Here is a 23,558-nt window from a genome sequence, read left to right as displayed (position 1 = left end):
CTTTCTGTCATGTCTAATTTACCTTGTCAACAATACATCATCTTCCTGTAAGCCCAGGGTGGGATTGGAAGGAGGGAACAGGCTGGCCTGGGTGTCGGAAGCTTACTAACACAAGGAATTGTAAGTCATGGGGATGCACGACATGTTGCTAGGTTCTTGAGCATTTCTGTTTGTTTTATCTTGACAGAAAGCCTAGGTAATATTCTTTAACCAGGACACATCATACCCACATCTCTGCTGGCTTTCAGTCAATGTCCACTTAGTAAGCATGACGTACATACTGTTGTCAAAATGTTTTCCACAGATGTTAGATGTTGCACATAGGACTGCTTAATGACAAAATAAGAATTTTTATGGGGACTTACTACCCTGAGCCACAAGATCTTCTTTTTGTATATAAATACTTTATATGCTTCCAAGTTTAAACTAGCCAATTGATCAGTTTTGTTTTGTCACTTACATTCATATAATACTTCATTTTAGAATGGCTTATAATTTTAGACCATTAAAAAAATTAATGCTATAATAGCAGGGTACAAAAGTTTGTTATGTGGTATCATTTTCTTTTATCTTTGCTAAAACACTCATATATTTCCAGCAGAATGCTGGTAGTTTACCTGGGCCTTAAAATTAAGGAATTTTTCATACACACACATGCAAGTTTTCATTGATGGCTACTTACATGTTTATACATGTTACAGTGTTTGACTGTAACAATATATACCATAGTGTCTACTTGGCTATACAACAGTTGATTGGCTTAACATATATGCACCTTTATTTTATGTCCACTATAAACAAACAGAACACAAGATTCTTATGTGTGGGTGTGTGTGGGTGTTCTTACCATCTGGCTGATTATATCTGGTCTGGCTGATTGTATCTGGTCTGTCTGTGATATTCCCTGCTGAGACCTGCTTGGCTTGAGATTTTTCCTGCCTTTTAATTATTTGACTAACAAAACAAACGTGATCGAGACCCTTAGAAAGTAACAGAAGGCCACAACAACATACTGGTGGAATTTTTGAGTTTCCTGTTTAGTAGATATTTAAAGTGTTTTTTTTCTAGGTTTAGCATAGCTTCTGCCCAAGTGTCTCCCAGATGTCTGGCCACTGTCCTGTCCCTTAGGAATCTTTTTCCTCTGCTTCTTCATTCTACTTCTTAGAGTCCAGATTTGCTCTGGGGTAGATATTTTCTGTAGAATCACCTAAGCCAATGGTTTGGTTCATTTGACAAGTTTATACATCTATTTTATAGATTCACATATTTGTTAAATTTTATGCTTTTACAGCAGATAAACTTGGTTTTCTTCCTTTAGCCCACACTGAATTTCAGGCAAATCCAAACAAATGCTAAGAGTAGCATTGCTAACAAGCATTATTTCCTCAATTATTTCTGTCCATCACTCCAGTGTCTATACAACAGACTCACTTTTGAGGTAGCGTGATGCAGACACCAAAGTTTAAGGCTTCTGTTTTTTTTTTTTTTTTTTTTTTTTTTTTTTTTTTTAAAGGGCAAACACATCATTGAGGATGGACTGACTTGGTGAGAATTCTGTCATTGTAGCATCATAATCTATTTTGTTTTAATTCTATGCTATGACTCACTCTAAACACATTTCCCTTTCTCTTTTAATATTTCTTTTTGTTTCTTTTTACTGCTTCCATGTAATGCTAAGGTGGCCTTTTGGGTAAAATGTCATCATTATTCTTAATTTTTCATTGATGGTGAAGTTTGTTGGTATTACTCATCATTTTCTGTATAACACAGAAGCACAGCAGGAGACAAATACACACCTCATATATTGTGTTTGCTTTTTCCTTTAAACATTTATAACCATACTATTCTGAGCTTTCTTGTCATTTGTAGTATAAAACAATTTCACTTTTTATATGGGTCAAAAAACAGTCAAGTTTAATCAGAGCAGAGTAAAATGGGTTATGTTCAACACAGACTCAATTTTAAATCATTTAATTTACACTTTCAAATGCACATCTCTGTGAGCAAAACATGACTATTTACAGCAAGCTGCTGCCGCTGAGGCAAAAATCAAGAGATCGCTGTGTTAATTTCAGCACTTCAAAGGTAACGAAAAGACCATCCACAATGAAGGCTTAATTATGTTTTCTCTCCTTTCAGTATTCACATCACAGGGTTTTCTTTTGAGATAATAATAAAGGAGGAGGAGGAAGAAGAAAAAACCTTCTAAGGGGCAGAAAAAGAAAGTCTTTTCAGCTGTTTAAACCTTCTGTGGTCCTTATCCCCAAATCACCAGCAAAAATGGGTGAAAACATAAATTTAACAAGCATATGACAAACTGCAACCACTTTGGACAGAAATACTGAACACATACCTGGCAGAAGAGAGCATTTAAAGAAACAATGGATAATAGTGATGAATATGTTCTTTTTCTGTACACTGGAGCTTGATTGTCAAGGTGAGCAGACAAATTGCTCCCTGGGAGCATGCAACATCTTAGCCTGGAGCTATTCCAGAACTGGCTGCAGCCAAATTCCATTTTCCTTCACTACCATGCACATGTCTGTCCCTGAGAAAGCTGGATAGGGATGCTCCATGCTAGCAGCATCACTGATCACATGGACTCAAAGCCCAATTACTCATTAGTGTTTGCTCATTTCTATCAAACTTTCTCCCAAATTGAATTAGTTGCTTTTTGTAATACTTAATATTACAAAGTGACTTAGCAAACAATTATCACTTTAACATGGATACGAGTTCACAGACAGATCTGTGAACTACACAGCTCATTGAATAACACTTTATTACATGGGTCCATCACTCCCATGCACATGTTGATGTGTCGATGTCGAAACTATCTCTGAAATAATTAATGAATTAATAACCATCACCAGAATTTTGAATAGGCACACTTAGAAGTTCTCATACTAGGCTGATGTGGAAGAACCAGGAAACACAGCTAACCATGTGGGCACTGATCAGACAATAAGGAACTGGGTGCCATGTCATCAAACTAGTCCTTGAATGACTGGACTTAGATATTTTTTGGTGTGTTTGTGTTGAGTAGAGATAATTTCTGAGTAACTAGACCTAACTATTTTTGGTTAAGATCTTTCCCACTTTGATCCTTTTACATATTATTGTAGAGATTCATGAAAATCACACAAAGTGAGTTAGGATGAACCTAATAATAACCTAATACTTTAGTGACAGCCATCCAAAGAGTATTTGGGTAATGAAAAACAATAGCTGAGGACTCCCATCTCAGGGCCTCTGCTGGAGGAGACCAGCCTGTCCACACAGGACCACCAAGAGTCCCTGTCTGCCTGATCTTTGATCCCCATTGTAGGGCCTCTGCCAGAGGTGAGTCTGGGATCAGTTCAGGGCTGGCATTATCAATAATCTTCTAACTTTACAGTACAGAATACATTTAAGATGATAAATTTAGGATGGGCTTTGGTGGCACACACCTTTAATCCCAGCACTAGGGAGGCAGAGGCAGAGGTATTTGGATCTCTGTGAGTTTGAGGCCAGCCTGGTATACAGAGATAATTCCAGGACAGGCTCTAAAGCATAGCAGAGAAACCCTGTCTCAAAAACCAAATAAACAAACAAACAAACAAAAAATAACTTTAAATTTAAAACGTGTGTGTGTGTGTGTGTGTGTGTGTGTGTGTGTGTGTGTGTGTGATATAAATGTGTATGTGTGACAAAGCTCTGCATTTCACTGGTTTGAAGACATTTAATTTGAAGATATTTATTTTCAGTCACTGTAAAATACGAGTGAGCCTTGCCATTGGTCAAAGAATCTTCAGGAATGCAAAAATAGCCAACATACACATGGAACTTTGGGAACTACCTACATTAGGCATTATTATTCTTACTTTCAGGTTTGATGCAGTATAACCATTCATGAAGTTAATTGGTACATTTAAGTCCCATTTCTAGTGACCAGTAAAACTAATCTAGGTTTTTGGACTCCAACTTCATGGTCTTGTCTGCACTATATTTACCAAACTGCCTTTTGTTGACACAAAGACTATTCAATTCTTGATTGTTTTATAGTCTTCAAAAAAATTGTCAATAAAACAATAAATGATTTCAATGCTTATTTTTTAACTTAGAAATTTAAAAATGACTATGAACAATGGTAATACATGTTTCAGACACATATAAGTCAGCAGAAGAAATGATGGAATTCAGTGTAGATTTTAAGGCTGGTCTCCATACATTCTGAAGCCCATGCATCTTTGAGTATGTTTAAGGAATGGTTAATAATTAATGCCATATTTGGGTCCCATAAAATTTTAGGTTACCCAAAAAGGCTATGTGGAAGTTTTAATATTCTCATTAATTCTATAAGTTATCCCTATAGAATTTTAGTTAATAATTTACTTTCCTAGGTAATGTACCAGGATATAGTTTCTTCTGGCTGTTACCCTTCATGATCTTGAGTTACTCAAATCTATTTCTGAGTGTGATAATCTGCAATGAGGATTGCCAACAATTATACTATCTTAGTGAAAAAATAATTAGATTGGTTGTCAGAAGGCAACTAGATTAATATTCATGTGCATTGTTGATGTCCATTAAATCTCTCTTACATTTAACCTATGGTCAATAGTCTTCAAGCTATTCCAGTGCCATATTGATTTGAAAATATGATAGGGGCTTACTAAACTTTATACTAAAATGTATTAATGAGTGAATGAGTGAATAATTGGTAAATGATCAAGTGACACAGACACAGATTTAAGCATGCTGGAAGGAGGGTGTGAAAATTCTAGAAACAGGACACACATTTCAGCAGACAAGCTCTGGAAGCCAGGCTCCATCCCCATTGTCCAGCATTCTTAGCTCTCGTAAATATCTGTAAATTCAACTTCATGTAAACAATGTCCAGGTTATTTCCATATGATTCTACCACTTGAATCCTTGCCTTTACACCACTTAACCAAGTATGTTTGTTTTTGGTGGCTATATGTTCGTTTTGAAATCCTTTGTCTACAGTAGATGTCACTTCTAAGTTATCACACGTAACTTTGCAAGTCCTTAATAATTCCTAAATATTTAGAATTGCAGGACACTGGAGGTGGTAAGTAGTTCATTTTATTTGAGTGAGTCTATTCTCAAGATCAAACTTGATTTTTGCATGCTTAATGGCAACTTTCAATTTTATTATCTAAGGGAGTGATAAACAGGCATAAGATTTTTAGCTTTTAAGACCAGCCAGAGGTAGGAATATTTCGACCACAATTTATACTTCAAGTGGTATTGGGAAAATTCCTAAACTCCTCTGAGTCTCAATTTCATCATCAATTACAGTATAAAATTTTCTCATCTGACTGTCCAAAATATCAAAACCAATATCATAAAGAATTTTGCCACATGATAAAAATGTTATTTTACCCATTCCTGAAAAAGGATAACATATGGGTCCAAGATTTGTAACTGTTATTATACTATCAGAGAATAATATTAAATAGGAACAAATACATGATGTATAGATACACGTATGGTAATAGGAAAGCAAGAGAATTAGTTCTTTAGTGTAGTATAGGCAACATTTCAGAGGTCTCTTTCCCTGTTTTTAATACAAAGTGAAAATTGTTTATCTTCTGTGATTGACAAGAATAATCTATATGAGTGACAGAAACCAATCTTTCCCGAGTTTTGGCATTCTGTCTTCTCCTGGTTTCAGAATAGTTTCAGGAACACATTTTATTTTCTCTCTCATGCTTCTCTGCATTGCACACAGCACACACCATGAATTTCTAATTAACTAACTGCACCCTGAGGTCTTCAGCTGCTGTTCCCATTTAATTACAGCTGAGAAGAGGAGGTGAAGTTCAAGAGACCATTGCTCCATGATTAAAAAAAAAATACAGCAATAATATAGTTCAAGTTTGATCTACAGATGTGAGTACATGTGAATATGGAAGGTAGTTAATTGACGTGTGAATATGAGGTTTCCAATTGTTTTGTATCTGATGAAAAACGATGAGGTTCTCATTGAACCAACCTGACAAGAAGTTCTTTAATTTATTGCATTTAGAATGGAAGGAATCTCATTCAATGGGATGGCTTTGCAGTTTTATATTGACTATTACTTTTAAATTGATAATATAGCAAGTAGATGCTGATGCTCATCCCTTTATGTGTTTAAAGAGTTCTCTCTCTCTCTCTCTCTCTCTCTCTCTCTCTCTCATTTCTCAAGACAGGGTTTCTCTGTGTAGCTTTGGAGCCTCTCCTGGCACTTGCTCTGTAGACCAGGCTGCTGGCCTTGAACTCATGGCCTGGCTAAAGAGATAAGCTAAAGAAATAATACACTCACCAGAGTTGCAAAGAGATGATAGAGTATGAAATAGATGGCAACCACTGGTGCCCACATATGTCCTACAGCATTCAGAGTCTGATCCATCACGTCCACCCATCCTTCCTGGGTCAGTATCTGGAACATGGACATAAATGCCTACACAGAAAAAAGAAATGGAGGGTTACACACCCCACTGATTCACCATGTAAGTCATACCTTAATGCAATTAAAATAAGCTCATGGGGTGCTGGAGAGATGTCTCAGTGGTTAAGAGCATTGGGTGTTCTTGCAGAGGGCCCAGATTCAATTACCTGTACCCACATGGTAGCTCACAACTGTCTATAAATGTTACTGTCTATAATTCAAGTACTGGTGGATTCATTATCCTCTTTTGACACCTGGGGCACTGCATATAGACAAAAACAAAATAAGACAACAACATCACCCCAAAAAGCAAAAAACAAAACTAAAAGTGGATGTTTAAATAAAATTAAATTATTCTGTGAGGGTCAGCTGAGGTCTTGTTGTTGGAATTATTTATTCTCTTTTAATCAATTAAGGAAAAGCAATTCATGCAACAAGGTGAAAAGCTGAGAACAAAGGATTAATTGTTCCATAAAACTCTTCATCTTCAGAAACTATTTTGAATTAAAAATTGCTATTTAAATGGTAAATACTATTGAGGAATGAAAAATTCTCTATCTTTGCCTACACCTAGTTTAATTTATTTTTTTTCCCTTCCCAGAAAGTTAAAATTCCCAACAGAATTTTATTAAGGTTTCCTGATGTTGCTAGTAGAACTGTATTACTTTAAAAGTAAATTATATTATCTTAACCATATAAGAGAACAATGACCTTAATTTTGTTGGCATGGTATCCATCTATCAAATAATTTCCACTACCATATTAGAAACATCTGATATCTTAAGAAAAAGAAATGTTCTAAGGGGTGCTGATAGGCTGAGGACCTGAACAAAGACACATTTTTTTTTTCGTGATACTTTTAAAGAATTTAAGGCACAGAGTGAAGGTTGAAGAAGCCAAGACTAAAAAAACAGAACATTCCAAGAAAACAAGTCATGCTGAAAGTCTTACCTTCTTCCTGCACAGAGCTTAGAGCTTTGGCTACTTAGTTTGGAAACATCTTTCTAATTAAGTGTATGGGTCCTATACATATCTGTGGTCAGTAAAATGAGACTTTGTGATCATGTCTGGAAACAGTCTACTCTTTGGAGCTCTTTTATATAGTCTTTAGTAGAAGAAACCATAAATAGGGTACTAAAATGTCAAGAACTGAGGTCCAGGATAACAGACAGCCTGAAATCAAGATAAAACCTATGACTGACAGAGTTAAGGAACTCTGAAGGTCATTCAATCTGGCTCTTCTTGAAGAGTCAGGTGGGCCAAATGCATTCTAACATTATATTAGAAGCAGTGACCAGGCATGATTCTCCTGCATTCAGGAAAGTCTGGGATCTGCCACTTTTAGGCCTAAGCATAGCTGGTGTTTCTTAGTCAATTCCCTTCTTGAGGAAGTGTGACTTTCAATGTTCAGAAGACAGTGGGGTTATGAGTAGTTTCCTGCTTTCCGGTCTTGTCCCTCTGTTGTGCCAGCCCCAAATAACACACAGAGACACTTTATTAGATATAATTCTGTTGGCCTGTTTCTAGTTTCTTATTGACTAGATCTGTCTTAAATATTAACCCATTTCTATTAATCTAAGTATTTCCACATGGTCTCATCTTACTGGAGAGAGGGCCCGGTGTACTACCCTGTAGGTCCTCCATCTTGAATCTCCTCCCTACTACCTTCCTCTCTCCTTCTAGTCTCCTAGCCCCGCCCATCTTCCTTTCCTATTGGCCAACAGTGCTGTATTCATTAACCAATACGAGAAACATATTTATAAAATGACATCTCCCATCACAGTGGGCACATTTGAATGAGAAATAGTTAATTCTTAAATGATTTTTACCGTAATTATGCCTAACAGACACCCTTCCTGGAATTTGGAGACCAAAAATCTAGATGTACTTTTCAAGTATCTTCATCACAACCAACCTACATGTTTACTACAGTACATTTTGCCATCTAGTTTTTATTTGCGCAGTATATACCCAGGAACATGGAACTGCAGGATTGTGTCTTGCTGCTATGAGACAAACAGAGAGGGTAGGAGGACAGAGGTTATCTGCAGTTCTTTTCAGGGTCTTGAAAAACAAAAACAACAACAAAAAAGAAAACTTGATTTCTGCACAGCTCATCTGGAAGCACATGTATCTGAGAGCAAAGCTTGTACTTAAAATGGGATTTGTTTGTACATTATTGCATAGAAACTGGAGGAAATGGTAGCATCATTATAGCCTGAAATTAATGTGTGTTTTGTGTGAAGGCTCCTTTAGTTTTGTTGAGTTTGTACCCAGACTTTCCAATTCAATGACAGATTGAGATCGAGAGTCAGATATGATCACTGACATTTTGTGGTTAGGGCCCATGTACCTGGAGGCGTTTACAGCTTATGTATTCCAACAACAATCATGAGTGGCTCATGAAGGTTCGATGCATTGGGTTGAGATGAGTAAGAGATGATGGCCAACTCCTAAAACATTTATAAACAAAAGGCATGAAAATTAACATGACCAAGCAGAGAATGAAAAGATGGTGTATGAAGAAACATACCAGATGACTGTGAAGGTAGCATAGTGGAAAAGCATGTGCCTAACATGAATGACAAATACAACAGGTATAACTTTAAAATTTCTGTATGTCATAAGTTGGCATTCCTTTCTTTGCTCACTACAACATTAGGTATATAGTCACTCAAGGCTTTATGCAGAGGGTTACAGTTTATTATATTTAGCATATAAAATCTGAAACAGCCTTTGGACCAGTTTATATCTTAAGTTTATTATGAAATTTGAAAAAGACAAGGATTAATTTTCATTCTTTCTTGATGTTTTTTTTTTTTTTTTTTTTTTTTTTTTGAGACAGGATTTTTCTGTGTAGCTTTGTAGACCAGGCTGGCATTGAACTCACAGAGATTCACCTGCCTCTGCCCGAGTGCTGTGAATAAAGTTGTGTGTCACTACCACCCAGCTTCACTCTTTCTTTATAATAGATAGTCAGTTGACTAGGAATAATGTAATTGAATAAATCCATATTTTCTTCACTAATTGGAAATATCTTCTATCATATATTGCCTACTCATAAAGTCATGGTTCTATTACTTTTCTATTCTTTTCCTTCATTTTATCTCATTTCTAAATTGATTAATAATTGTATAGTTTAATAACTAGTAGGGTTATTAGTCCCTCTTCATAACCTCTTATTATAAAAATATCATTTATGTGTAATCTCCTAAAATATTCTGGTGTTTATTCACTATGGTCACATTAGATTATTTAATAAAATTTGAAAATGTTCTCAAATTATTTTCAGTGTAGGGAGATATTTATTTCTACTTATTAATCTATATATGATTGTGAAAAAAAGATCTTCAGTAATTTCTGCAGTGCCTAGTAAGATTTTTTTAATTTTAATTTTCAAAAACATAATCAAGCATATGATTTAAAGTGTAAGTAACAAATAAATATTATGATGTGCTTCTTAACAAAATCCAAGTGACATCCTCATGTGTGAAAAACAATTCCCCTGTTTTTCCCACAGGTCACCATTCTTAAATCAAGTTCACACTTCTTTTGACATTATCTAGGTCCCTATTCAGTATTTCTCGACTTACTCACTTCACACATAGAAATCTGTTATGAAACAGGAACATTTAGTTCACACAAGACAACTCCCCATTTCCCTTGACCTTTCGTCATTTTTGTACCAAAACTTTCTATTTGCACTAACAAACCAAAAGAAGCCAAACCCTTCATACAAGGTGAAGGAGTTTTCCTTGTTGCCACCTTTTCTGCCTTTTTCATTCATACATTTACATCCTTGAGTTTGATATTTTTGTTTTGTCTTCTGTCTATGGGTTTTAGTAAGCTGGTAAACAATAGATCACTAAGATTGTTGACTAGGAAGATATTGTTCACTCACTACTGAACCAGCTGATGGTAAACAATAGACCATTGATATTGTTGACTAGGAAGGTACTGTTCACTCACTATTGAGTCAGGTAATGTGCTAAGATTCCATTTCCCCCTTCAGAGCTCAGACATCATGACAGTGCAATAACTAAAGGTCAATGCTTAGAGTTAAATTGGGTTCCTTTATTATTTTACAGTAATTATAAGAATCTGGCTCTACTTATTCATATCACTTAACTGTCATTTTTTGGTGCTGTTTATGCTGAGATTATTCATATGCCCCAATGGGAAAAGAAATAGACTCTAAGATGATTGATTGCCAGATTCTCACATAATTTATCTACTACTTGGAATAGATCCCATTTCTACTATGCCTTAGCCATTTCTTTTTAGAACCACCAATTACCTGGAAGCCATCTGAGTCCTATTCTTGCAGATCTGTTTCCTGGAGTTGTCTCACTGCCTGTTCTAATTTGGGCTAATTGCTTTTGAGACTTGTTCTGTAGTTGGTATGATTTGCATTTCAAGTTCCTTATTTTGGTCCCTTATTCTCTCCAATGTAACATCAAACAAAAAGTGCTGCCAACATCTCAACCGTGGATTTAAAGCCCTGCTTCTGTGCATCAACTGGATTTCTTCCCTGTGCTTTGCTCTGCCAGTATGAGGAAAGGACACTGGGATGAAGAATATTATCTGAAACTGTGGGTAACGATTCTAGGAACTTCTTTAGTCCAAGTATATATAGGGAATCTTTTCTACAGCCAGAGACAATAAACTCTAGATGTTCCCTTCTTAAAGTTCCCTGACCTGTCTTCAGCCATCATTCTTGGTCCATGAATTTAGTTGTGGACTTAAATAATGGACTTCCGTTGGCTTTGGTTCTCTGTATGTAGTGAAAGGTGGCCTCTGTAACACCCTCCTCCATCTGTCCTCCCTTTTCCTTATAACCTGTTTCATTTTTCATACTTGAATGATGCAGTATTTTTTCTTATTATAATAGAAAATTGGGTTACTATGAGGAAGTATTCATTTTTGAAAGTTATAATTTTTACCTTTACACTCTTAAAAAAATAAAAAAAAAAATGGGTATCTCTATGCTTATCTATCTATCTGTCTGTCTCTCTACTTTCCTGCCTTAAATAAAAGACTTCTACAAAGGTTCTTGTCTTTTTTTGCAGGGCTCTACATAATCTCCATTTGGAGTCACCTCAGATTGAGGGATTTGAGATGAGTATATACTTTTTAGGATTTTATTTTCCAACCTTTTTCTTCTTACCCATTTTCAGAAGGTAAGTCTCAGAGATGAGTCTAGATGCCTTTTCCATTCTCTCTCAATAGCTTAACTACTGTCTTTTTTCTATGTTGACTGTTCCTCAAATACAATGATATGAACTTGTAGATCTTTCCGTGTGTAATTTCTGGTTTCCTAATTTTCTGGTTCTTTAGGCAGGCACTATCTCTACCTATTCTTTCTTTTGATTTACCTCTGTACTCCATACACCTAATCAGAATCCCAAATCAAACAAGACAGTACAGGCCAATCATTGTAAACTTCAGTTTCCCACAAGCTGCTAAGTGAAGCAGTCATGAGCAGCTCACTGGAGGCTTAGTCTACATTGTACATGAAGTGAATTCTACCCCTTCATGGGAATGATAAACCAACCAAAACGTGTCTTACATGAATTTCAAATGAAAATTACAGAGAAAAACTGTCATCAAAATGTAGGGGCAGGTGAAGAAATAACATTTTTTCATGCATGTATGGAGGTGCAATGGAGGGAAATTGCAAAGTCAGAGATGTGATGATGTCCCAAGAAAGCAAAATTTCTGAATAAACAGAGGTCAAGAAAATGTACTGAATAAAGATATTTGAACCTAACTGGATCTCATCTAATGGAAATGAAATATTTTAAAGATACTAACTTTACTATTTTCATCAGACATTTTATTCCTTGGGAATTTGTGAACAAACCAAGGACAAGAACCACAGAGCAGAGGGTAAGTAGTAGTTGATTGCAAAAGAAATGGAACAGTAGAAAACACACATCTGAACCTCACTCTATTTCTTGCTTATTAACACTCACTATCTTGTTCAACTTCTCCATCCTGATGTCCCTAAAGGTCATCTATACCAGACTATTCCCACACTGATATTTTTCAGTGACACCTCTAGATTCAACTCCATAACTCCACTGGGATGCCTGAAAGGAATCTCAAGCCTTTGGCGTCTCAAACTCTGTTCATTGCTGACCTTCCTACACCCCTGTTCCAAAAAACAGCATCCACTCTTCAGATCATTCATACCACTGGCCTCTAGGAGAGCTTTCTTCATTTTCATCACCTCACTTTCCAAATCTAATCTGATTGGCTATTGTTAGAAATGTGACTTAGTTTTTGGTCTCAGCCTGAACTTATTCTCAATATTCCCTGACATTTCTGTTATTATAGCTAATATTATTTTCCCCGAGGGATCCTACATTTTATTACTAAAATTTCTGTTTAACTAACAAAGATTGGACTTAGATGAAAATGAGACCATCATAGAGGGATGAAACAGGAATAAACAGTGCTTGTCATTTCTTGTTCCTAATAACACTTGGACATTGAAGATGGCTAGGCTGGGTAATGATTCTGAGCCATGGTTCCATCTGGGTACTACTTGTTCTTTCCATAGTGATAGTGTTTGTGTGTGTGTGTGTGTGTGTGTGTGTGTGTGTGTGTGCATGCGTGCGTGCATGTGTGTGTGTGTGTGTGTGTGCTCATGTGTGTGCCTGTGTGTACATTTGTGATAAATGGTGCTGGATCATCATTTTCTATATCAACCTCAAATACTGAACTTCTGACCCAAAGTGTTGTTTACACTCTTAGAAACGGAGCAAGCATAGTAAGTATCTAATGGTAAAATAGACAGCCTAAAAAATCTACTCAGACCTGGCAAAGCAACTATTAACCTCTTTAAAAGATATAGTGGATGGTATTTGATCTTTGATGACCTGATACATATTTGGGGTATTTAGTATACGTGGCTATCAACTTGAGTTAAATTTCAACACATATTTAAAGAAAGAAGTGTGGGCAAATACCTCAGATTGTGGTATTTGTACCAGGTAGAAAAAAAAAAAAAACTGCTTTGTAAAGTATATAATTAGGTACTTCTTCATTTTACAACATTTATTTATAACATTACACAATTATTATCATCATATAACCTAAGAATATTCTTATTAGAGCAAAAGGAAAATAAATACTTACTTCCTATTCTTCCTGACTGCATCATTCAGTAACCATCAATTTGCTTTCTATTTCCGAAGATTTGTTTGCTCTGGACATTGTCTATAAATGTAATAGCATGCCACAAATGCAGCATCCACCTTTTTGGTTGCCCAATAAAATCTCAAATGTACATCACATTTTATCTATTTATCAATTTTAAATATTTGGGGAACTTTCACTTTTGGGAGCTAATCATGAATAATGATGCCACTATGAATATTTATGTGGACATGTATTTGTATAAAGTACCTTTTACTGAATTGTCTATTTCTTATATTGAAGCACATGTATGTACACATGTGTATGGTTTTTTGTTCATAAAATATGTGCATTACATTTTTAAAATGTAGAAAGAAATATAACTCACATTATCCTTGGGCAGCTTACAATTTACAATAGACCTAGCACCAATTTTCTTTATTTTTAGCCAGTTTCAAGAACTCTCTCTCTCTCTATGAAAGATTTGCTTTCAAAATGAAATCTACTTGACAACTTCTATAGTAGGGCAACCATTTACTGAGAGCTTCCCCACTGTGTCTTACTACCAGACAGCCCTAAAATAGATTTGCTTTGACGGGATTCTCTGAGTGCCCAAGTGACATCTCCTTTGGGCATAATTGCCTTAATTATTCACCTACTCAATTTCCTTGCTTTTTTCTTTCTTCCCAAATAGGGGTAATTTACAGAAGAGTTTATCTTCTGAGAAATCCAAAGAGCTTATGAACCTTTAATATTTTGCTAACATCTGCTCGTATTTTGCTTCAAACTTACTTGATTGTCCAAAACTAACAATATTTAAAATGATTTTACTTTATGGAAACGTTGGGCTTATTTGATGTTGTGATTAATTTTCAAAAAATCATGTTGCTTAGTAAGATCAAAATTGAAAAAAATAAATGAAAGGCTGAAGGAGATGAAGAGATTAGGAAAACTCATTAAAACGGTATTTAGCATATTTAAAATCTTACAACAAATGAAACCTTACTGGCAGAAATGACTTGCGCATATAATGTTTATAAATACTATGGATTTGAAATCTGGATCAAAACTGAATTATTACATTCTTAGCTTAACTTTTCCTTTATTTTGAATCCTTCCTTTGGTTTAGGCAGAATTCCACTATCTGTCTCTTTAATCATGGTATCCTTCTCCAAATCCCATCTTTCTTGTTTTCCTTTTCAAGCTTTCAGGAAGAATGCCATCACAAAGGTGAATCTAACCCTGTCTTGCTGTCCTTGGACACACAGGACACATTGGAGTAAATCACTATAGAAACACAGGCTCTCATCAGCCTCACTCTCAAAAGAAGTTCCTCTAAGAAAGAATGGAGGAAAGACTGAAGTCAAAAGACAGGGTAGGCTGTCAGTGGGGACCATGATGCTCTGGGAGTCTGTAGAGATAAAAGGCTGAAAGCCATGGGTCTGCTTTGGCATTTATTAGCACAGAGAACATTCAGTTGCCAACAACCTACTGTCTTCAGGTAAAACCCTCAGTGTCTGGAGGCCAACTTTACTAAATATGCAATCACATTGTCATTCTGTGATGATTGCTTTGAAATGAAAAAGAAAGCATTTATGAATACTTTATGAACATTAAAGCACATTCTGGATAATGTTTTATATATTAGCTTAGAAACCTATCTCAATAATATTGTTCCCCAGGGGTGAAAAAAACCTATATTCCTATATATTGTCACAATTTAAATTTTTTATGTTCATAAAATTTGAGTAAATTTCTATAAAGCTCAAAAATGATCTAGGATAAGCTATAGTTTTGAGGTAATGCTACTTCTAGATGGATGGTTTTGGAAGTTTGACATTATGCACGATGGTGGCATTTTATTTCATCTTAAGTTGTCTTTTAACTACAAGTGTCTACTATTTTGTGACCTATCAGGAGATGATAATGGCATTCATTTGGAAAATTTAATTTTGTATAATATGTACTTCAGTCTGTTTTTGTACTGGGTCTTATCTATGAAAATTACAGAGAAAGGTTACAGTGAGAGTTTCAGAATTAACAGATACTGCAAATTATCTTTTGGTGTAGTTGGCTCTTCTGAGGATTTTATTGAATGAATATTATAAGTCATAGGGTTGGCATGTAGTCAGAAGGCAAGTGGCCCAGAAAAGCAGGTGCTTTGCTTTGGGCCTCCTGTTATTCAGCTTGAGTTTTTCAGCCCTGTTCCAGGTGTTTGTTCTGAGTGACTCTCTAACAAAGAATGTCTCAGAGCCACGCATTGCTTTCTTTATACATGAAATCTTTTGCAATTAGAGATTTGTTGAAATTCCTTATCATTTATATGGACAAAAGTGGAGTATTTAAAATAATAATGTGTTCTGAAAACAATTACTCTTTATTTTATCCCCACTGATTTAGAAAGTAAAGTTGAGGTAGGTGGTTTCAATTGATCCTGTCACTACCTTTTAATGTTCATAAGAAGGACTAAATCTTTGCTTTTTCACCCAAAATGGATCCACATTTTTTTACTTTGCTTTCATAAATCTCCATATATACTCATTGCCAAACATTCCATTTAGGGGATAAAGGGGAGAGCAGAGGGGGAAATTTTTATTTGGTCAGATTATAGATGACTAAGGAAAAGTTTGAATCTAGACCCACATAATTGGCCCTAAATATTAAAATGAGCTTGACAACAATTAGAAGAAAAATATACATCAGAATGTCAGGCCTCTCCCAGCAGCAAATTGCTTCAAGTAGTGTTTTACACTTCAATATAATTACAAGAGTAAGAGGGGAAAAATGAGCTCATTTCCAAAAATAACAAATAATAAATAAATATACCATAAACCACATTTATTTTCCAGCTATGAAGACATGTGTAGGTGTAGCCAATGACAGTTTTTCTCAACCATGCATGTAGTGACTTTACATGACATTATATACAAGGTCATTGGTTTGTGTGATTTCTTAGGGCTTCTTTATCAGCAAAGCATAAATGATATGCATGCAAAGAGACTTTGAGCCAGGAATAGCATCCATTGGGGGGGGGCTCTGTAGCTCCAGAGCAATAGCTGTCCATCATTAAATATAATCTTCGCAATTACTCTCTAAACAAGTGTCTAGGTGTGACTGCCCCTGCTGCTGATGGCGAGATAAAGAGCCTGGGGCTCCAGGGACTAATGCATCCCACAGGCATCAAGTGGTGTTGCTGTGTATTTTGTTTCTGCATGTCCTTTTAGACACTGTAAGATCTAAAATGGCTGATGCCCTTCCACCATCTAGGTTATGGAAATAAATAATATTCATGTCTAATGTAAGCAATATTTAAACATTTAAAAAAATTGTATGTGTGTGTGTGTGTGTGTGTGTGTGAGAGAGAGAGAGAGAGAGAGAGAGAGAGAGAGAGAGAGAGAGAGAGAGAGAAAGAGAAAGAGAAAGAGAGAGAACAGGGTAGAGGACAGCATGTGAACTTGAGGAGTGCGAAAAGTCATTTATCTTCTACTTAGTGGGATCCCAGAATCTAACTTAATTGTCAGGCAGACAGCAAGCGCTTTTACCCATTGAGCACCATGCCATCCCTTACATTTTTTTTTAAATCACTTCTGTTTAGCAGCACAGAACATATATGTGAAATTCCTTATGTCTCAGCTAACTAATGGTATGTAGCTATCTTCAGTAATTTCTTATTTGTTAATATAATATATACTTATTAATGGCAATAATAGACATATCTCCCTACTTTTTATACACATCTAAAATAAAATATATTTTAGTAATTTGAAACTTAAATGATAAACTCCCTGCATTAGACACTCACTTGAAGGGACAATATTGAGGTGAGCTGAATGGAATTCTATTTTTTGCCCTAGCAATCTATCTGTTAGAGCATGGTATTTTTAGTTGAAAGGTGTACTTCCCACCGATTATGTTAAAATCATTTTGATATGCAGCCATCTAGCTGACAGAACAAACAGCTGTGAAAATGAGACCTGGAGATTTATGCAAATGGGGGGAGTTCTGAATTAATTTTCTTCATGGAACAGACTGTGGAGTATTTATGGTCTATCTCTTAATTAGTAATTTTGCTAATGCCAGTCATGTTAAATTTTCATAATGTAAGTGATGCATTTCATTGGCAAATATGTGCTGTGAGATTATAGGCAAAAGCAGAGGTTACATCTGAGGTAGCTAAATTGAGTATCACAGAGAGTGCATTTGAGACACAGGTGTATTGTACTGCTAAACACACTGAGAAATTCATAGGAAGTCTTCTCTGAGTGAGAAACACGGAGATTCCATGAGGAATTTTGTTATGGTTTATATATATGAGCAGGAGTAAGATTTTGTTTCTGTTTAGCTTTAAACAGGAAGCAGTTTTGATCAAGGAGATGCTAAGATTTCTACACATTAAAGTAGACTGTCTTTTCGAGGCTGGCTTCTCCTGTCTGTATTAGTTCTGTCATATGAAAGGGTTTGTTATTTGATCTGTGCACTGGCTCTTTTCCAGAAAGAGTGTGATTAATTTTGGAAAGTATTGGATGTGAGGTGTGATAAAGTCACCCCAGTCCTGCATTGCTTATATATATATATTTTTGATTAGATGAAAAACACAGATTTCCTATTTGTTTAGGTTAGAACTTTATCAGCCCAATTTGTACCATTTATGATTTCCCTCAATTATTCTGTAAGAATATGCTGTAGATAATTATAAAGCCGCTGCTCTAAAATTTAAACATTTCCATATAGATGGGCATCAAAAATTTCTTCAACTTTTTAAAGTGGCTGACAATGTAAGAAAGTGTGTGTGATACCTGTGTATGAATATGCCTACGTATGTAAATGTGCAGGCTAATTTGTTGCAGAGAGCAGAGGACATTGGGTGTCATTTTCTATTTATTATTCTGTGTCTTGTTCCCTTGAGGCAAGACCTCTCATTGAATGTGGATCTTGCTGCATTTTAGCCAGGCTGCTGGCCAGCAGGCTTCGGTTGATTTTCTTGTCCCTGTCCCCCAGACTGAGGTCACTCGAGCTTATGGCTATGTCCAGCATTTAAATTAGTGCTTGTGCAGCAAGAGCTCTGAGTCATCTCTTCAAGCTCCTCAATCATATTCTTTATCTACCGTAAGTGTATATGCTTCCTTGCTGGTAGTAACCTCTCACTGGTGATGTCTCTTACTGACCCTCCTTCTTTTTAGTTTGTTTCGTTATTTTTTTTAATGAGAGCATCTTGCTGTGCAGCCCAGACTAGCCTGAAACTCTTCATTTTTAGGTCTCGATCTTTCATGTACTAGAATAACCCATACTTGTACTACTTTTGATATTTTTTGTGTGGATTATATTTTACAGATGCAGTTTATGTATACATGTGTACCCCACTCTCTCTATATTTCTGCAAAGTATTATTCTGCCTCACATACAGAATGGTGTCATACATAGTAGCTGTTACTATCAAGCATATGGCTACTGGAGGAATGTCTTTCTGGATTTCACATCTCTAGGAGCTACTAGCTACTTCATAGTCTTGTTGAACATTGTCCTGGCCAAATATACAATTACTCTTTCCCTTATTCCTTTCCCCCTTCTCCATCATCCTCTATCTCCTATCTTTGTCTCTTATTCCCAACTCATTGTCCCTCTGGGGCAAACAAATCTCCTTTGTGCTGAGAACTTGGTCTTGGGGTGTTTTGTGCCAAACACCAGTCCCTTTACTTTACTGTCAAATGTCTAGAGCTTTCTTATAGAAACTATCAAGTACATTTCTTTTAGCATGAGGTAGGATTGGAGATTTTGCCTACTGACTTTTTTTCTGTGATTCTGAGTTGATGGCATGAAGAAAACAATAACAAAATCCCCCAAACCAAACCAAACCAAACCAAACAAATATTACTAAACAATAAAGCCCAAGCAATCATACTACAGGACTGGGTCTGAACTGGACATGTTCACTTTTTTTTTGAAATCTCCTTTTGTACTGTGTTAAATGAGAATATAGAATGTGTCCTGCAAGTCTCCATTTTCCTAGGGATCTCCTACCCCCAAACGTATGTGAGCAGCCACAGAGATACTCAGCCATATACACACATGAACACATAACCTATCCCATTCTTTTTCCTGGAAATTGGAATTTTAGTATTTATTGACACAGAAGCTATAGAGACAGTCATCTGCAGGGTGTAGGAAGCTTAGCCTTTTGGCTCATTATGGATCCAGGTAGTCTATATACAAAGTGCATAGGAGGGGATGGATGGATCTATATAGCAGTCATTAAAAGGCCTTTTCTTTAGATCTATATGTGAAATCAGTAATAATACGATCTTTCAGATTCTGGCAGTGATTTGGCAACTGGTCTCTATGATATCTATCACTTATCTTTCTGTCTACTTACCTATCTATTATCTATCTGTCTATCTATTTACCCATCTACCTATCTGTCTATCATCTATCTATCTTTCTATCTATCATCTATCTACCCATCTACCTATCTACCCATCTGTCTATCTATAATCTATCTATATATCATCTATCTATCTACCATCTATCTTTTGTCATTTAACTATCTATCTCTGTACATTTTTAAATTTTCAAAGGACTGATTAAGATAACTATTTTAAACTGTGAATTGACACTACTACTATTTTAAACTGTAAATTAGCACTACCTTTTTTTTTTTTTTTTTTGTATAACAGAATCTGAGTGTCCACAGCTCAGTCTTTTTACAGAGGGATATTTATGAGCTGGAGATGTCATCTGACTGTTGATTAGAGTTTAGTGTGTGATGCTAAGACTGTTCTCCATGTTGTTTAGGGGTGACACTACTGGCTACTATCTGGAGACACAGTAATAACCAGTTTGCTGTTATCTCATCCTTCCAGCCTTCTCAATCATGCATTATCGCTTTGTTTTACTTTATGAGTAACTATAGACAAACATGAAAGTTAGCAAAGAGCACAAGTGTTTCTGCATGCGAGATTCAGCAACATATTTAGTAGCAGATTCACCACTGTATCATGCTTAGGGAAGCCACTCAAAACTAATAAGATATTAGTGATTCTTACTAAGCTCACATTTGTTTTTAAAGTTGGTTGAATAGGAAGATTGTTATTGACTAATGTGATTATAAAGTGCCGGTAAATAACAGCAGGGGAGCAGCAAATAAAATTTACTAAACTGAAGTGAAATGAAAAAAATGTAAGGGCATGAGTATGAATATGTCATCAAGGGAATTAATAATTCCTACAATGTTCATCCAAATGGCCAACAGTGACAATATACAGCAGACAGAGATGGCCAACTCCATGTGGGTCAGGAAGCAATAAAGCCATTGTTAGAGAAGTATGTTCACAGGGTATTATCACTGTGGAGTCTGATGAATCATCACACAAATAAATCCAATAGGTATCAAACAGAACCAACAAAATTGTACAAAGTTATATTGGAAAGGAAATAAAGTTTTTTTTTTTTTTTTTTTTTTTTTTTTTAGGATTTGAGGAGGGGAAGGAGAGAAAATTGCATTAGCTTTGTCATTTCATTACTTTAAATCTTGAGCCAAGTTGTCACTTTCTGTTGTAGAGTCATGTCCAGGCATGAGTAACAAAATGGTCTAGAGCTTCCAATGGGATTTACTTTATGGGCCTGTAGAGCATTTGACATGATAATGGCCTCACAGAAAGAATAAAAAAAATTACCTACAAAAATTCCTGTGATTCTTCAACTGGTCATAAATTGTAGTCTTTGGTCAATAAAAATGAATCTTATACAATGAATTCAGACCCCAGGGAAATAATATAACCTACAATGTGATCTTTGATGGCTCTCTGCATCCCAGACTCTTCATGGGCTGGTTCCAGCCGACCACTCAGCCCTATCCAGATGATCCTTTCATGCCTTCAAATTCTAAGTTTCTTATTTACTCATCTGATTTTCCTTGTCCAGATCTATATCAGGCCCATCCCAAATCTTCACAATGCACCCATGGAAATTTTATTTACCCAAGAAGCACTGCAGACCTATTTGCTATTAAAATAAGACTACATTTGGAGACAAGGCAGTCATGCAAGTAATATAGTCCTAGAATTTCCAAGTGCCCACAGGACATGCTCAATATCATTTATAAATGAGCTTATCTATTGTAAGTTATTTGTTGGGATAAGCTATTACAACTCTTCCTTTAAGCCTTGCCTCTACTAAATGGAAATTGTTAATGAATGTGTCCATGCCCATACCCCACCTCACCTCTATTACATAAAGAAAAGTACAAAATTGTGAAAGATAACAAACAGACACATAATTAACTTAAGACTTCATTACTTAACTTTGTGTAAAACATTTTAAGGAAAAGGGGATCTTTCAGTGATTTAGAAGCTAGAGGGTGAAGACATGAGGATATGAAGCTCAAAGAGGAGACAGCAACAAAGAAATGTGAGCCCAAGCGTTGAGGCAATTAGATTGTGCCCATAAGAATCCATCTTTGTTCCATAAAAATAGTTAATGGAATGCCTTTGATCCTATCTAAATTTTATTGGGGAAGCTTTGTTTATGATCTCAAGTAGAGAAAAAGAGAGTTAAAAAAAAAAAATCCCAGGACTCAGTTGTTACTAGCCCCTCCAAAGAAAAGTAAATGTAGTGGGAAGGGGGATGAAAGAGTTAAAAGGGAGAAGAGTCGATGTGTGAAAATGATCTAAGTACACTGTATATACATGTATGAAATTACCGAAGCAAACATTTTAAACTTCCAGGAAATTTTATCTAGAATGTAACAAATGTTTGCTTAAAGGCCTAGTTACAAATCTAAGAAAATAATGGAAAGTTCAGGGGCCCCAAACTAAGAAGTACTGGTTGAATTCCCCACCCTAGCAAACTTCTGTTTGACTGTTACATTAGGCAAAAGGACTATGCTACAGACCCCACAAAGCTGAAATACTTGAGTGAAGCTGGTTGCTTGCTGGTTTCCTCTCTTGGTATAGACTGACTGGACAATGAATAGGACAAGAAGATGAGAAAACAGTTTGTGTGCCTCAGTAGACAAGGACAGCCTCTGTACCTCACTGGATAAGGACAGCCTCTGTACCTCACTGGACAAGGACAGCCTGTGTTGTGTGTCTCACTGGACAAGCACAGCCTGTGTTGTGTACCTCACTGGACAAGCACAGCTTGTGTACCTCACAGGCACTGCACCATGGCCAGAACAGTGTTAGCTCTGTCACAAACTGAAGTAAGACAAACTGAATAGTTTAGTGTTCACAGTAAGATGGCGCATCAACAGATGTAACTTGTTCTGGCCAAACCCAGTGCTGTGGGGTTTGAAGTTCATAACTTGCTCAACCACTGCTGACAGATCAACCACCATGTCTACTTTGGAAGTCCAGTCATTCAGAATCAACCAGAGTTGAAGATACATTTATTCTAAGACCCAGCAATTCTGTTCCTAGGTAAAAATTTATGTTGCCTGTACATAAATTGATGCAGGAGGATGCTTAAGGCAGCACCATTTGGATTCACAAAGTTTAGAGACAAACACACATCACCAGTTGTATTAATTTTCCACGAAGTGGATAAATGGGCCAGTCAGCTTCCACTCATCGGCTCCTAATTTCTTTAGCCTGAAGGGCATCATTCTTTGCTCATGGTCAGAGACTGAAATCGTGGTGTTACCTGGGATTTGCTCACATGTGGAGCTCAACTTCCTTTTGTTGGTATCAGAATCTATTTCTTTAAATGAGAGAATAGTCACCAGATAGAGGCACCTAAGAACATCATATCTACCTCAATTTGCACATATTAAGCTTTTCAAAGTTATGGTTGTATTTTGGTTTAACATTTTGTTGCATTTGTACTGGGGATTGAACCTAGAGTCTAATAATTGAGCTATATAACTCAGCCTCTGTTAGATTATCTTTGTGTGTGTGTGTGTGTGTGTGTGTGTGTGTGTGTGTGTGTGTGTGTGTGTGTGTGTGTATTTGAGTATCTATACTCTGTGAATGCCAGGCAAACA

At 36.1% G+C, this 23,558-nt stretch overlaps 1 protein-coding gene across 1 annotated transcript in view; it reads right to left on the bottom strand.

The window, feature by feature from the left end:
* The window catches only part of Nalcn (sodium leak channel, non-selective), a 247,723-nt gene that overhangs the window by 104,300 nt on the left and 119,865 nt on the right, over window positions 1-23,558 (bottom strand). Inside the window, exon 14 of the mRNA XM_051195188.1 lies at window positions 6,314-6,451. Coding sequence (XP_051051145.1) covers window positions 6,314-6,451 — 138 coding nt within the window. The remainder of the gene's footprint in view (window positions 1-6,313; window positions 6,452-23,558) is intronic.

The sequence above is a fragment of the Phodopus roborovskii genome, unplaced genomic scaffold (assembly GCF_943737965.1).
Source record: "Phodopus roborovskii unplaced genomic scaffold, PHOROB, whole genome shotgun sequence".
NCBI lineage: Eukaryota > Metazoa > Chordata > Mammalia > Rodentia > Cricetidae > Phodopus > Phodopus roborovskii.
The sequence above is the reverse complement of the archived record's forward strand: the minus strand, read 5'-3'. Positions and strand labels throughout refer to the sequence as shown.